This window comes from Leptosomus discolor, chromosome 3 (assembly GCF_034619465.1).
Source record: "Leptosomus discolor isolate bLepDis1 chromosome 3, bLepDis1.hap2, whole genome shotgun sequence".
Classification (NCBI taxonomy): domain Eukaryota; kingdom Metazoa; phylum Chordata; class Aves; order Leptosomiformes; family Leptosomidae; genus Leptosomus; species Leptosomus discolor.
In genome coordinates this window covers 80,266,198-80,283,981 of record NC_141393.1, presented here as the reverse complement: position 1 = coordinate 80,283,981, position 17,784 = coordinate 80,266,198, and the positions used below count along the sequence as shown (strand labels likewise).

The 17,784-nt window shown below is 38.1% G+C and overlaps 1 protein-coding gene across 6 annotated transcripts in view; it reads right to left on the bottom strand.

Moving 5' to 3' along the window:
* Positions 1-17,784, bottom strand: part of EVI5 (ecotropic viral integration site 5) — a 68,908-nt gene that overhangs the window by 24,383 nt on the left and 26,741 nt on the right. For 5 of the 6 annotated variants that reach the window (XM_086462767.1, XM_086462768.1, XM_086462766.1 and 2 more), the window contains 3 exons: positions 17,457-17,615; positions 15,607-15,753; positions 10,225-10,320 (listed from right to left, as the gene is read on the bottom strand). In XM_086462767.1, coding sequence (XP_086318893.1) covers positions 10,225-10,320; positions 15,607-15,753; positions 17,457-17,615 — 402 coding nt within the window. The remainder of the gene's footprint in view (positions 1-10,224; positions 10,321-15,606; positions 15,754-17,456; positions 17,616-17,784) is intronic. The other variant, XM_086462765.1, reaches the window with a different exon arrangement.

The window sequence follows — 17,784 nt, the reverse complement described above, 5'->3', positions numbered from 1 at the left end:
AGAGAGCTGAGCCTACATTCAAACTGGGTGCACAAGAGGACAAGAAACAGGCATTCCCAGGTTAAGTCAGTATAAACTGACAGCGGAAGCAACAACATTTACTAGCTTAAGTCTGGCACTGCACAAATAGCTGAAAGTTGTTAGTGTGTACCATATAGAGTGTACCATACTGGGAGTTACATACTTAAATATAATTAAAGTGGGTTTATTGTTACTTTTTATTCCATAAATAACGCTGTAAAGTTAATGCAGATATCACAGAATAATCTGACATGTACATTTGCTCATGGAAGAACTGACTCTAGCTCCAATCAGTTGGAGCTGACTGCAGGGCATAAGCCTGGCTTGCAAGATCATCATTATTAGCGAAGGGCAAGTAAGTTTCAGTTTTCCTTTCAGAACCACAGATTTTGTAGAGCTGACAACTCACAAAAATGCATTTAGCACAAAAAAAGGAACCCTGCAATGTCATTTTCTGTGAACATGCTTTTCAAAGAAAAGTCATGCTGTAACTTCCTCTTGCAACACTGAAAACACTAGAGGTCAGAAGCTGATCCCTTAACTGGCTGCAACAGGAATCAGATATTTCTAACTAAATAAGCCCATGTTCTATAAGCTACAAAGTCTGTCTACATTGGGAAAGTTGGAAAGAGGACACAGGAGAAATTTTAGGACAAAGTATCATTATTCTTCACAGCTGCCGTTCATCTCTGAACAATAGCAAAGGTATTTAAAAAAAAAGAATATAAGCAAAGTTGACCATGCCATTAATTTAGCTATTTAAAAGACATTCATGCAGGTGCAGTAGCAAACCACTAGAAAACATGCACTACAGCATTAAAATATCTTTTAATTCTTACAAAAAAAAAATCTGATTTAGAGAATAAATATTAAGGAGACAGCTGAAAGTTTACATATTTCAAATGAACCAAAACATATGATCTCTAAATTACCCAACATTCTTTAAAACTGTGAGGAAAGACTGATGTTTCACATCAATACATTTTTTTTACATACAAGGACAAAATATTGCTATGATTTGCAAAATTGTTTCACTTTGCAGTCACATTTCATATTTGTATTAAGTTCAGATTCCCATCTACCAAATTCCAGCTTCTGATGAGCATTTGGTTAATCAAAGGCAAATTTTAATGTGGGCAACTTCAATTTGTTAGTAATATTCTTTAACACTAGTTTTTCATTAGGGCAGCTTGACAGAAGTCAAAAAGAAAAATTGTTGGCAGGAAAAGGTTCAACATGGCAGTTCCTTTTAACATGACAGCAATATTAACGCTTTCCCTACTATCTGTTGGTATCTGTCACAAAACCAGAATAATTTCTCCCAAAAATTCTGTAGTTCTTGACTTGCTTCTCAGCCTGTCCTAGATTATACATGTTATCTATTACTTCCTGATTATCATAAAAGCCTATTTCTTACTGTTTTTTTATCAAGTGATCTTAATACCATCCTAGAGTCTTTTAAGGAGCATTGTCAGTGTGTGTGCATCTTGGGACAGTGAAAACCTCCACCACTGCAAAACAAACCCTATATTGCACCCCCACGCAGGTTACATTCACACTTGTACACTAGATGACACTAGATTAGCGCCAAATCACTGACTGGTGAAGGTTCCAGAGACAGCGAGCACACTCATGCTCCAAACATTTATCAACACACATGGAAACTGCACAAAGGATTTTATGTTCATGTTTCATTTAGTAACTTAATTAAGAAATCTTAAGCAGCTTCAGCTTGGATTTTTCTGTTTCAAATATAATACCATATTACATAACTATAATTTCTAACTCTTGAGACTGATCTAGTCATGAGGCAACTGAACCATTTGTTCTTAGTTCAGAATCTGAGTTAAGCCTGGCCAAGAAACATCGGGCAGGGAATTAGCCAGGCTGCAAGTGACATGAAAGTGGGACAGAAACTGAGAACTGAACATACAACAGGTACTGAATGGAACTGAAACAGAGGTAAAGTCCTTAGACAGTAATACTGATGGATTCTTGCAGATTTCATCTTCAGCCTACTATCTGCAGGATATGGCTGTTGCATTTAGTTAGTTGATGTACTGCAGAATAGATAATAATCTTCCAGGAATAGCTACTAGCCCTCTATCATTCACTTGTTTCTCTGGAGATGCATGTTTTCCAGTCTTCCTATTCTACTGCTGCCATCCTTCGTTTTGCTTCCAGGTATCATAACCCTCTAAAGAACAGATCAATTCATTTCTCCTCCTAAGTGTCCAACAGTATATGTTGAAAAGGTTTCTAGGCTCAGGCAGGAAGAAATCAGTCTCGTATGGATTAAGTCTCATCTGGCCTCAGCCACCTCAGCTTAAGAACCACAGCAAATGGAAGCGCAACTACCGAGACCAAAGGGTAACTTGAGTTGGGGAACACAGGGCTGCTTGCCCAAAGGACAGAAGCCTGTATTCTCCATGGTCCAACCCCAGCAGCCAGGGAGGTCAGAGCCCACCTTCAGGACATTCTTGATATCATTCTTTCTTGCCAATTCTAATATTGTTGTTATTGCTAGCTTCTTTCTTCAAGTGTTGAGCCATGCAGATGTGCTGGAAAACACACGCTGTTAGGATGGATTGATTTGGCAAGTCTTTCACAGCAAAACCAAATTAATCTCAACTCTCTTAAATGGTAAGGGTGCGCAAGGGCAAAGGATGTAAACCACCAAGGAAAAAAGGGAGCTGACTGACCTGCTCAAGGTCCTTCCATATTCTGAATCTGGCTTTAACTTTCAATTTTTTAAAAATACCTAAAACCTAAGGGTTTCTGTTCCCATTAAATTATATTTTCACATGCTCTGGCTGCAAACCGGTCCAGCTTCCTCATAATAGAACACACTATTCAGTTGGAAGGGCCCTACAACGATCCAACTGCCTGACCACATCAGGGCTGACCAAAAGTTAAAGCATGTTATTAAGGGCATTGTCTAAATGCCTCAAACACTGACAGGCCTGGGGCATCAACCACCGCTCTAGGAAGCCTGTTCCAGTGCTTGACCACCCTGTCAGTAAAGAAAAGCTTCCTAATGCTCAGTCTAAATCACCCCTGCCGCAGCTTTGAACACTCCCACACATCCTGTCACTGGATATCAGGGAGAAGAAATCAGCACCTTCCTCTCCCCTTCCCCTCCTCAGGAAACTGTAGTGAGCAGTGAGGCCACCCCTAAGCCCCCTTTTCTCCAAACTGGACAAGCCCAAAGTCCTTAGCTGCTCCTCATAGGACTTGCCTTACAGCCCTTTCACCAGCTTTGTTGTCCTCCTCTGGACACATATAAGGACCTTTACATCCTTCTTACATTGTGGGATCCAGAACTCGAGGTGAGGCCACACTAAGTTAGACAGCTCCATTGACATAAGAAAAATTGAATTGCTTTCATGTAGCCTGAGTTAATTTAATCGTATGCTTCCTATTGTAGCATTTACTTCAGTAGGTATCAGGCATTTCACTGTGCATTGGTTTTATACTGTGCTTAAATAGTTCTGTACTACTGTGCTTGAGGAGCTTTGTAATTCTGAAGAACACACTCAGATCAACTCTACTGGTTCAAAAGCAAATGTTAAGACTCCACTTACAATTCAAAAGTCTTTAAGGTATGAACATCACATCTTTTAAAAGGAAATAGCAGAAGCAATTAGTAATCTCTCTCCATTTCTTTTTTTAAATCTAAGATTATACACATAGGATGTGGGTTGTTGGTTTGTTTCTTTGAGGGGGAGCACTACTACAGAAAATCTGTGGTATTTGGGGAGGTCATGACAGAGAAGAATAGCTGGTCTCTAGGCAAATAATAGCCATTTTGCCTTTAAAATTAATATACAGTGAAAAAGCCAGATAACATATCAATAAGCAAAGTGTGAGTATTATCAGAACAGCAAAATAATGAAAGCTGGCCAATTCTGGAATCCAGGAACTTTGTCTAAAAATTGCAGTCATATGGGAACAAATCTCTACATTTCCCTGGGGTACTGCTTCTGCATATTGGCACCACTGCATAGCCTAGCTCCTCTTCCCAGAAAGGTTTTTAGGAAAGTAATGTCAGTTGCTGCTGTTACATTATAACTAAAGACCCATCATCTCAATTTCACTGCTTTTCAAGCTTAATAACTCCCCCCAGTCTTATCGTCTCTTCCAACAGACCAGTTTCACCAGCACTGACAGGGTTAGAAACCCCTGTATCAGGGGAACAAACACCCTAGTGTCCAGGTATCACCTCTGCTCAAGGAAAAGGTACTTACAACAGTGTAAGTAGCCAATACACAAGCCAGCCTCCTGCCTCAGAGGTTGTGTCTAGAGAGGGAGTAGCACGGGCAGTGAAGCAGGAAGTGAGCCCTACAGATCAAAAAAAATCCACTGCTAAAACAGAACTCGCTCAAGCCCCTTCAGTTTTGGAAGCTCTCACCTCTTTCATCCTGCTCTGAAGTACCAGAGTGGCTGTACTTGTGTGCATACCGAGAGTCACACCGAGAGCTCCTGAGAAGAAAAATCTGTTCCCCAAAAACTCGCTACTTAGAACAAGGAAAAAATTCTGCCCACCAGAAAGGCACCAGTTGAGACTCATGGCTGCAGTATCACACTCAAGTCCTCCTTTGTCTGGCCTTCTAAGAGAAAAGCTTTTCTGTACCTTCAAAAGCAGCAGCAGGCAGTCTCAAGAAACAAACCTGATGCCTACTGAGAAATAGTGAGCATGTGGAGACCTTCCAAACCGACATCAGCATAGGAGCAGGATGCACAGCGAGCAACACAAGAGTGCAGGGACAGCAGACGGCTTCAAAAAATGCTCATCTTAAATACCTGAAGCCATTGCTGTATAGTACCCCCCAAAAGCCAAGTATAGTAGTCATGATAAAACAAAGTTTGAATAATAAGTAAATAAATCCCTGGAAAGCACTGGAACACACTGGAGGCCTTAAGCCTGCTTTTGCTGCTTGACCAAGGTCTAAGTATAAGATACAGAAGATCAATGTAATCAAATTTCAGTTGTAGGTGTTTTATCTCAAGAGGAGCACAAGCACAAGTTTTTCTAAAACACTCTCAATGATCACATCAGAACATGAAAAGAAACACACATCAACAAGAAAATAAGCCATTTTAAACAATAAGAAGGCATCTAGGGTTGTTTTCACTGTAATTAACTGTTAACTTAAAAACACAGGAAAACAAACCCAATGGTTTTATAGGCAGCCAAAATCCAGGCACACCAGACAGTTGCTGTTCCTCAGATAACAGTGTATCATCTTTACTAAAAACGTCTAGAGGGTAGGAGGACATGTCCCTAACACCCCTAGTTTGATCTTTTCCGACTTAGAAATATTTACGTGGTAACAATCTGTCTCAGCCTCTTCTCAGGGGAGGCTTTTAAATTCTTACTCTGTGGCAAAAGATACTGCATTAAAAATGTAAATGAAGTTTATTCAGAAGGGTAAATGTGGTAACTAGTGTCCTTTCAGTGACTTTACAGTGACTCATTCTAGACTTTCAAAAAACACATCACTAACATCACACACCACTATTGATAAGAGTAAAAAAAAGTTTCCTGTAATTTGAAAAGATGGAAACAATTTCTTTACTCAACAGTCAGTACTTGGAAAAGTTATTAAACAGAGGTCATAGAAAGGCTTCATTCTAACGAAATAGTGCTAAAAGTTTAAACTGTCAGGGAAAGAACTAGCACAATCATGGATTTCCTTTACAGTTGTTCTCAAAGCAGCTTTGACATGGTTAGAGATAGGGTAAATGTGCGAAAATTCTCTGAATCTGCCAGGAAACACATCAGGAGGAAGTGATATTACCCTCTGTCCAGATCAACCTAACAAAGAGAAGAATGCATTCTTACAGCCAGTTTCTGCTTTAAGACTCCTCAGACCTAAAACCAGTTTTCTACATTACAAGTGTGCTCTGTACCTCCCCAACCCAAGCCAACCATGGATAATTTTAAGAGGATGCTCCAAGTCACCAGCCTGAACAGAAATGGAGGGAGAGGCATAAAGCAGCAGAGCAGAGACTGCAGCTGCCCCAGCTCTGCTTCCTCACTCTGCCTACACTTTCACCAGCCTAGTGCTCCCTACCCTAGCCAGCTGATTGACTCTAGCTTGTAACTGATTTAACCTTGCCTGAATTTCTCCAAAGCCCTTTTCTCTCATTTAGTCTGTCCTTCCTTCAACTACTGCAAGAAAAGCTTTTAAAAAACACCCAAAACACAACACCCAAAACCAAACCGCCACCAAGGGACCAACGGGACTGCCCGTATGCAGTCAGAAGGAACACTTGCTATTAGGCCAGAAGTGTAGCAAAGCTTGGTAGACTTTTCTTGGCAGCTTTAGGAAAGCACACACAAAGCTAAAAGCAATAGGTTTTAAAGGCTGATATTAAGAAGTTAAAAGCATTTGCTTGTTGCAGTATGAAGCCATCAGACCAGTTCAGCTGAAAAATAAAGACTACTAATTCCCTGAGGAAAAAAACCCAAGGTTTTGCTGATTGATTATAGACAGAGAGACACACGATATCCATTCCTTAGCCCTGCTCTCTACATCTTACAAAAGGATGAGACAAAAGGGATTAGAGACTGCATTTAGACTAAATGGCTAAAGACTTGGCTAAAACAAGTCATTTACTTCTAGGGTATGAACCTCTAACCTTTGTGAGAAAGTAGAACACATCACATTAAAGAAAACAGTTTCTCCTCAGTGTGGAGGTACAAAAAAATAGCAGCCCAGACATCAGAAAAAATTTTTTAATTTGCTAATAATTTGCTCAAATGTCCTACTCGAAAGCCTGCTAAATACTCCCAAGTCATATTTGCTTCCTAAGGGTTTTATAAGCTGAACTGGCAAGTGAGAGAAAAATAAGGAGAGGATAGTGGAGAAAAAAGGCTGACAAAAGTAACCTTCGTTTATACATAACTTCGGGGTTTGTCTTTGTCACTTCTGGGGCTTAGGTATATGCAACTTAAGTTAAACTTCAATTACACTTCAATTTTGTGTTATTTTTGCTAAGCAATGACTCGTACATTTCTTTTGCTTAAGAATATCCATCATGTATTGGACTATTCCTTACACTTCAACGTGCTCACACAAAAATTTAAAAGCTTAGCATCAGGACAGAATGCCTGATTAAGGTAAGATGACATTTAAAATATATAAAAAATAACTTCCCAACATCATAATAAACTGACATCTTGCTGCAGAATCACATCTACTACTAAATGACAGAGTTCCATCTCCTTCTCCCTCTGTCATTATTACTAACCAAAACTAAGAGTGACCCAGAAACTGAGATTTAAATCTAGCATTTCTGTGTGTAACGTCAGATCAGCTCTTATGTGGGAGTAGTGATACTCTGCGTTACAAGTTTAACACCAGTGTCTCGCACCTACACAAACATTTAAAAGAAAACTGTACAGTTTAGGTTGAGCGTTGCTCTAGACCATGTGGACCTGGCACTGAATCCCTAGAGCTTCTTAGAAAAGCACCATCCCCCTCAAAAAAAAGGAAGGTTATGTGGTAAGTTAACTTCCTCCCTTCATCTTTATCAGCTCTGAAACAGCATGACAAGCAGACCTATTTGTGATGCTCCGTGTTAAAAGCACAGTTACTTCGAGGCTGACACCTACGCTCCAAGACTGGCTAAATTTATGGTATTAAATATTGCATTTCAAGTCATTAAGGCAAGTCCAGTTTAAAAGGCCCTCTTGCTCCCCACATCAGGTCAGAGCAATTCCAGCACCAAGGTGAATGGAAGAGAACAGGAGGCGGCTCTTTCTCCAATAAGGAAGAAGTTATCTAGATTTTCAAGTTCCTTAAAAAGCAGCTTTTGTTTAAGCTCTATTATCAGTTGCATGTTTTATAGTTTACAAGCTTTAGGACTTAAAGCTTTCCAACTCCATTATTACTTTTTTTTGGTGCAGGTGTTTCAGTGGCCTTTGAGCATGAGTACCCAAAAAGGAAGTTTTGATCGTAAGTTTCATATTTGCTGGCAAAACACACTGGTCAAAAATATCTATTTGCTTACAGAATCTTAAAATCTGTCACAGCCCAATAAAAGCATTTCAAGTGATATCTAGAGTGTCAAAAGTAAGTAAACTGGCATTAGAGGAACTTACTTCTACTAAATCATTTTTGTTTTATACGTCTTTATACAATTAACACTCAAAACCTGTACTTCACAACTGAAGTAGCTGTATTTCAGGCTAGTATAAGTTTGAGATCAATAGTTCAGCAAAAGCCTAACAGAGCAACCTCATTAAATCAGAAACATGAACACAGCTGCAGAATGACTCCAGACTGTATACAAAGAAAGCACAGCCATTCCCATTTGTGCAGAAAATCAAGACTCTTAGTAAGAGACTACAGATCAGGAAATCGCTAACAAGTGTTCATCTAAGAAAACCAAAAAGATCGGAACTTGAAATGCACTTCAGTAAAACAAAAAATGAGGCCACCTAGAATATGACAAAAGTGGAAAAACACAGCTGAAGATTGCATCACATAAAGTAGTAATTGTGAAAAGGAAGGAGAGATGATGTGGATGAACTGAACATGAGACAGTACAATATAATGGCAGAACAGGGACGGTGTAATCATTGGGTGTACTAGCCAGAGTCACAAAATAGGTTATGTTCCTGCATTTAACCTCTTTACCTGTCTCATGACAAGATATAAAAGTCTGCATGCAATTCTGGCACCCACAGCTTAAGCAGAAATACAGAAGGGGAACAGGAGAGCTATAAAATGGTTGAGCACCGATGATTTGATCAGTCAAACAACAGAAAACCAAGTCAGATCTATCTACACTAAAAGGTGAACACAATTCTAATTAGGTGACAGCTATCAGAAAAAACAACTGATCATGACAGGATTCACCTTTTCTTCATTTCATAAAATCAAGACTAGAGTACTTTTTGGGAGACCTGTATCAGTCAAACCGTGGAAGCACGATGGCATTTAATGTCTGTGCTGAAGCAAAAACAATGCAAGGGAGTACTGGCTCCTCGCCTACAAAATCATATTGTTTGAAGCAACCTTTAAACTTTTTTTTTTAGTAAAATGTTAGCACATGAGAAGATTGACCTAAACTGAGCTACTTTCTTGTTATCTTACTAGATGATAAATGATTCATATGCAATGCTTACTGTACTTATCTAAGTATTTCTAATGTACTGATCACTGCATTATCTAGGCAGTATGTGATTAAAAGAAATGATTGCTTTATCTTTTAATAAGTGTAGTGCCTGCTGCACTACAGGAAAATATTCAAAGTTAAAATTCCTTATGCAAGCTCCATTAAATTTATCTGTACATTCCATATATGGAGAGATGAAAAGGATGCAAGTAGTTGACAAATCATAGGAAGAAGAAGGCTTTGACACAATAGAGTAAAATCATCACTTTGAAGGAAAGATTTCAGAGGGAAGAAAGACTCTAGCAATACCAGTTTTTAAAAAAGTAAACTAGATATTAACTAGCTTGTACCTTAGGAATAATAACCAAGAAAACCTTTGCAGATAGGGTGCAGCAGAATTCAGACAGGACAACTGCATATGAGTACAGGAAGGACAGACTACAGTAAGATATCATGATTTCTCAAAGCCAAGAAAATATAAAGAACGGTCATTGGTGGTTCTCTCGTTAAGGGAGCAGCGAGTTCATGGGACAGTGAAAGCTGCAAAAGGAACTGAAAGTATAAGGAACAACACAGAAGCCAAAGGATGCATCTTTAGATCCTACAGTGACGTGGTAGCAGTAAATAATATTTCTGGTTTCAAGATTTACATAAAGGGAGTAAAAGTTTTACAACAAATCCTCCAATACCAGTCATAGCAGGAGAGTAAGCACAGAAAAGAATGGTTGCTGGAATCAAAACGCGTGCTTTTTTTGGACAGAGGATGTTTTCAATCTCACCTATTAATTGGTACAAATTACCCATTGCAAGACAAGTGAGAGTTTAAAAGTGTTGTCTGTAGCACGGTGCTTGTACAGAAGCCATTATTAACAGTTCACAAGTGTGGCCATAAGATGGATTTAAGGCCTTTGCTTATAAAGAAGGCACATTCAGCAATACTGCATTAAACCACTTCACAAAGCAGTGCCTTGTATTCACAGTAGGTTAATAAAGAAAGGAAGTGGAGGAAGAAAAAACCATGAAGTACAAGAAGTAACCAGTATCACGTTACACCTTTAATGCCATCACCGTTACCTGGATTTCTAATTCAGCAATATGCTGCTGGAGTTCAGCCACAGCTGCAATGCGGTCTGCCTCACGGAGCCGAACTGCCATCACTTCTTCTTTACTCTGAAAGAAATAATAGATTGAAGCTAACAAATAACATCACTTCCAGGTGATTAAAGACTCTGCACTGCTTTTGCCCAAAATCATGTAAATAAGGGAAGCTTAATACACTGCTGTGTGAAGTATCATACCTATCGATGAGGCATGTGCTAAAGAACCCAAATTTAATTTTAACCCATAGAATTGTGTAATCTAATATCAATTCTAAACTACAATAATCTAAAAAATATCTGTGTAGTTCTGAAAACACGCTGTTACCAATTTCCAGGTCAGCAAATAGCTGTCTTGTGTTCCAAAAAATGTTATATTGTAAATTAAGAAAAAGTATCAACACAAAAAACCAGCTCATGCTTCAACTTTGACTTTATATATAAAGAAACAAAGCTATACAAGAGTTACTTATTTCATCATTCTCTGTCTAAAAAAATAAATTAAAAAACCCCAAAACCACAGATATTCAGCACAGATAGTCCAACTATCTTAGTCACAGTATACAACAAAGACTTGCAAGACAGTTTAGAATAAAATTCTAATGCCCATACCCTACAGTCAGACTCCGAGTGTAATTTTAACCAGCAAGTTTGCCTATAAATGGTAGGCAATTTGAGTTTGGACAAGAGAGAAAGAAATTTCCTTATTTCTGTTTTTTTTGAGGCAAGTCCTCCAGACTTGAGAGCACAAACCAATTAATATTACTTTGTCAGCATCCTGGTACAACCACAGAGGGAAAACAGTGACAGATACTCAGTGAGCAATACTTTCAGCTGAAGCGCAAATAATTCTGGGGAAGAGACAGACTAGGCACAGGTACACCTACTTTTATGGCAGACTGCTGTAACTCTGAACTGTAGTTACTGTAAATCAGTTCCAGTATTTCAGTTATTGTAACGTGTGCTTTAAACTGACAGTACTTACCCACCCTTCATTAGACAGTTTGGTCGAGACTGAATTGAACATGCCAAAGCTTATCTATAGCAGCTACTTGAAAACATGCTGTTTCTTTTAAAAAAAGATTCCTGTAGTGAAAGGTACATCATCTACAGGATCCAATGACCGGCATTTGTCATCAGCAGAGTCCATTTCAGAGGAATTCATCATGTGCTAGCCCAAGTTTAACCATTATTGCTAAATTCTGCTGCATGATTGCTCGAATGAAGCCAAACCCACAAGTCCACAGGATTGCATGTATTCAACTGAAAGCTAAAGGACAGACTGGCTTGGCTTGACTTCGGTATCTGAGATGAGTCAATAGCCTTGCTCTAGATGGCACTGATGCTTTATCTCTGGAACAGAGCATGTTCTCAATTACCACAAAAGTTCACATGGTAGGAAAGACAAGACCGGGGTGGGGGCACCAGTCTTATGCTGTAAATTCTTTAGCAAAACTGATTAGAAAGATCAGTGCTGTGTTTCAAGAAAATCTGAAATTAAGTCCTTGCTGTAGAAGTAGCAGTCAGATAAAAAGGGAACAACGTAACAGTGCACACCAGTGACAGAAACAGTTCATACAGGTAGTATGAGATGCAACTTACGGCAAAATTTTAATTTCTGCTTATGTATTTTAAGCTACCCTTTAAAGAAAAATACAAGCTCCAGAAATAACATACCAACTCTTTCTGCACAGAAAAAAAAAAGACATTAAAAATCCAAACATATCTTTTTTTGATACACCTCTTCAAGCAGAAATATTGCTAGCTAGCCAAGATGTAGTGACAAATAAAACTAGAGCGTGATTCCAGATGACTTAAAACAATAGGAAGAAAAAAATTGGTTTCTAATGGAATCGGGAATAACAGACTTGCTAGATTTAACGAGATGCAAAGCGGAACTTTTAAAAATATTTGGTGCTACAAAAACTTAACATTTGTCTGAATTGCTCTATGACATCACCTGAGAAATTACTGCAACTTTCTTCATCAGTTTTGAATACAAGGTTGTTAGATCAGCAACATATTAAGTATTTTAGGTATTTACACAGCAGTACTGTCTTTTCAGTTCAACCTACCTGTTATTATCTGCATTTCGCACCAAATCTAAGTTAGTAGCAACACTATTTAGTAAAGTTACAGATACTGAACCTACTTCTGAAAGGACTGTAGGTAGGACAAGTCTGCTGTTACTGCTGGAGGCTCGCCCTTACCCCTTGGAACACATGCCTTACATCGCAGCCATAGGACAGGCTGGTTTCTTGTACACCTCCTTAGTATAAAAAAGCCAGTAGAGGTGTAAGGTTTTGGCCTAACAAGCATAACAGTGTTTCTCTTTCTACTTTAAACTTCAGCTTTGTTGTTTGGGTTTTTTTTTTCTTTCAATTCCTTTTTACATTCAAATCTCATTTTCCTCACAGTGAAATAACCTTAAACAATCCCAAGCAGGAATTTCTTTCATTTATTGCAGCACAGAGGTGAGGAGACAGGAACCTAAGATAGTCCCTTCTGTGACAAAAGTGAAAGCATTTGGCACAAATCTTAGCTTAAAGCTAAGAATCATGCTTCTAGTAGTTTGAATGTGGAGAGCAAGGGACAAGAAACAGAATGATAATCCTTACAAAATCAACTGTCAGAGGACAATGGCTTTTTATATACTCTCATTTTTCACTTAATGGTATATATATCATCTAGAGTTTGAAATTTAGACTGTTCTCATAAGTTTGAAACAGCAATAGGAAGCTCACTATCAAGTTATGTTCCACGTAATGACTGGGAGAACACTTAAACTTAAGTAATTATTTAACATGGCTTAATTTTTTCGATGACACAACATTCTTATTAAATCTGCAAAACATTGCTGAATTGTTTGTATAAATTATTAGAGAATAAAATCACAATGACAGTTCACAACAAGTGTCAAGAGGTAGAGGGAAAAGGGAATATGAGCGAAATTACATTGAAAAAACGTAGTTTCAAACAAGTTAAATTTGAGCATCTTTCAATACAGTTAGCAGAAAAACCTTGTGTATTTGAACAGTACAGGAGTCTACACGATATTATACTAAGCCTTATGTGAAGAAGTCACAGTCAAATAGCAGGACGCCAGGTAATATCTGTGCATCATATTGGTAATATTTCATTTTATGTATCATAAACGTCAACATGGAAAACACGTTACAATGTAAGCTGTAATCTTTTTCCTCTCTGTGACTGCAAAACAGGTTTCAGGATCTAATGTTAGTGGATGTCAGTACCGCTACTTCACTTGCTACTGACCACTGCTACTTTCAGATAATCTCTAAAAAAATGACTGCTGCTCTGTCTATTACTATGACACTTTTCTCTATCCCATGTTAGAGCATAACTTTCCGAGCAAATTATCCAGTGAGAGTAGTCATGTATATTACCTCATTAGTCATGTTAATAACATATTATACTCTTTTTAAAGTCAATAAAAACCTTCAGAATATTGACTACACCCTCTCAATCTCTTAAGGATTAATAAGGATTTCAGTATCAAAACCCAATCAAAGACGTTACAGGTTCTATGAAAAGACAGGTCATCGAGATCATGAATATTTTTAAAAGAATCAGTAAGAATAATCTCAGCATTAACAAAAATAGCACTTAGGAAACCAGTGATTATGGAAAACAAACATTCAGTAGGAAGCAATTTCTTCTAGTTAAGATTCAGTGTCTTGTTTCCTAAAAGCTTGTGATGGAGTTTGATGAGTCAGAAGTTACGTCTTCACCACGCTTTAGATTCAGGTTCCATTGAAAACAAATGGAACCGGCAAGACAGCAAGAAAAATGAAAACCTAAAAGCCCCTGAAATACCTGGAGTATTTCAGTTATTTACTGCTCTTAAATTTCTATAAAATGAAACTGAACAACAAAAATCAGCTCCATTTTGCTGAAAGAACTATAACTAAGGCAAAACCAGCAGGAAATTGCCAATTACAAATTACACACTACGGCTTTGAGTAACAAACACAAGAGTTTACTACACCGCTAAATTGCCTAGATTTATGCATTAACTTGGAGAAAAGAAATTGCAAGAAGAAACGATTATCTGTAAAACCTGAGAAATGCGATATTACTATGTGTATTAACCAGGATATCATTTCATCTCCAGGCTAAGCGACAACGATAAACCACTCAAACTACACTCTTGACTCATATTGTCCACAGAAGCCTTTGATGGAATTGCAGCTAATACAGCCTTTGGGGCACGTATGGTGTTACAAGCAAAACGCACGTATATTGGATAAAATTGGAAAAACAGTCAACCCGTAACATGTTCTGCATGAATGAGAACAGAAACAAGTACTGCACGTAAAAAAGGTCTGGTTATATTAAAGGCAAAACTAAAGCGTGATCGTGAACAACAAATTATCTGCTCTCAAGTTGCCATTCTCAACCACAGTTTAATAAATAATATTCTGATTACTCATCTTCTATTACAACACTAACATACTAAAAAGTATCCTACTTAGAGTTACTGACTGTTCAGCACTAGTTGATTTCTTAAAAGACTATTCATACATTTTTTGAAAATAAGATTTAAATAAAAGTTATTTTTGTGTCTCTAGCAAGTAGTATCTTCAGTATAGCGATTTGTCAGCTAATACTGCCCTTTTTTGAAGTAAGTATCAGTACTAATTTCAGAAAAATTTTCATCCAGGTTAAGAGAAAAAAGCTTGTAAAACTTACTGTTTATTTCTTATCTGTATTATGTGTGCACAAGTTAAAGACCTAAATTATTAGTAAATGGTTAGGGATTTAGTTACAATATTAACTAACTAAATCTGAGATTCAGGCATCAGATTGGCCTCTCTTGTGCACTGACTAATAAAAACGACTCTTGCCCAGTGTTTTTTGGCCTGTGCCCTTAAAGTTTGGTTATTATTAGGCAATGACTACTGTAACGCTCCCTTTCTGTAACCCTCTCCATTCAAATACTACTTTTACTCTCTTTTTTCGAACCTAAACTAATTCTGCAGTAATAGTGTTGAAGCAACGAACCTCTTCTGTCACTGAAGACAATCGGAGCACACAGAGATCAGAATCTGTTCTGTACAAGCGTCTTTTTATACCTTAAACACTTGTTTTTGAGTAGAACCACACTTTAAAGTAAAAGTTTATCTTTGTGGGACAACAAAGAAGCAGCTCTGTCAAAAGCTCAAGTGATTTTTGTGAGATGGTAAATTCAAGATGATACCGTCAATCAGCAAAAGCAAATTTTAGTTTTGTGATTTCTACTTCTCAATGAAGACACAGTTCTATCCAACAATAGCGGACAAGACTAAAAAGCGCATATACAGTTGCACACAAATAGTCTATTTATGATGTTGTTTACCTTGCATTCAATCTCTGCTTGTCTACGTTTTGCTTCATTCAGCTGAGCAAGAAGTCCTTTGTTCTGTGCAGAAAGGTACTGTACCTTCCCCTGTAGGTTGGTAACCTCTTGCTCTGCCCTTCGTAAGTGGTTACTGTTGATCTGATTCTGAATTTATGACAAAAAAGAAGAGAGAAAATGCATGTTAAGGAGAGACCTTTGATACTAATTTAACTCCCCGAAGTCTCACAAGAAAGCCTTGTGGATCATTTACTATCATTTACTATTACTACAAAAAATACCTCAACTTTTGATAAAAAAGCGTTTTCTAGGTGTTATCAGAAAAGTTTGCATGACATTTGATTTATGACCAGGATATTCAAATTGTTCTTAAACAACAGATGACTCATTGTAAGAGCATTATTGCAAAGCTCCTGTACGTCTGTGTTTCCCGATGTCTTACTTAGGTAAGGCAAAGATTTTGTGAACTTGGATCCCAGCTACAGCAACAAGCTGATGCATCCAAGAGACATTAGGTATGGCAGAAATAGTACGTGCACATTTCTGTCCAGTGAATTCCTGAAAGCAACATGGCAACTTCATGAACGTCTGTGCATTAGTACAAGTCACAGCAATTTTATACAAAGCTGGGCATAGACCAGTACATCACATGAGAACCAGTGTCCTTCTGTCAAACGACAGTTAAACGCCATAACCATAGACGAAGGCTCGGTGGGTGACGCTGAACTGAGAAGCACCTAAAGGTCTCCCGACTCACACATGTAATCCAGACAGCAGGCTACCTATGCCCCCTACTGACTAAAATACACAGATGGGGAAAAAGCAACAAAATCAAACCGTACGTTAACTGTAAGTGAAACAGTATTGACACTTCAATGAAAATTTAAAAAGTTACGACAAGAGGAAACTTATTCAGTTCATATAGTAAAAGTGGTGCCTCTGTCAGAAATAAGCCGCCATGTGCCTTGCAGTTAGCTCATCTCTCTTCACATCCTCACATGCTCTCCTGGTTGCTGGGACTGCTGAAGGTTGTCAAGTTTTTGGTTGGTTGGTTGGCCAGCCTTTTGGAATCACAGGTCTCCTTCAAGTTAACAGTTACCTTTAGCAGATATTTCATGGGAAGATTTCTCAAAAAGCTGTTACAAATCTTTCTCAATCAACAGCACATCATGTTTGATTCAGTTGGAAGTTCACTAATATAATATAAACTCATCAACTCCAGTGTGCTTTCATTTCAATTTGTTTGCTTAATAACAACTAATTCCCTAGTTACACACAAAAAAATCTTGACAGACAAGTTATTTCTGTCTTTTCTGCACAAATCTCACCAATGGTAAATCACATTTTTCTTTTCTGGCCCATGAAAGGTAAAGCTTCTGCTAAAAAAATCCTGAAAACATGCAGCTGTTTTGCTGAGAGTCCACAGTTTAGTAACCAGATTGATGACCTCAGTAGATAATCTAGTACAGGGAAGAAGGAAAACATTGCCATCTAAACAATTAGAATACTATTATCAGAATCATCAGTTAGGTTTGTGGAATTTAAAACACCTTAAACATACTTCTGTTGTTACACCAGTTACAATTTAATGAATTAAGATTCACACACATTCACAGAGTCCACCAATTAGTCCAAGTGAGAAATTCACAAAGCTTAGTCCTGGAAAAAACTAAAGAAGAGACATCAAAGTTCGGCTGGATTCTCCCTCTTAGTCTAACAGCATTAAAAAATGCCTTTCAGAACTAGAGTCACACCTCTAGATGGTAAAGACCATCATCAGGTATCTACCCTTTGATACCAATTTGCCAGCACTCAGCTCAATTCACACACGCTAGCGTTCAGTAACATACCTGGCTTTCCATCTCCATCATTCTTTGTTTGGTCTCTTTCAGTTCAGCCTGAGTTTCTGCTTCTCTCAGCCGGACTGTCATCAGCTCATCCTGCAGCTCATTCACTGTGTTTTTCCTGGGAGGATCTTTCCATCTTCCAGTGGTACGAGCTAGATGACGCTGGAAAAAATAGCATGCCATTGCTGAGAATGCCTCATCTTTCCTGGTGTTCCCGTATTTCATTTAAAGTCTCAGCGTTACATGGAGACAAACTGCTATAGTGCTTCAGTTTGTCCTAAAAACTATAAACCCATAGAAACTTGCTAGTTTTAAGAACAGACAATTAAAA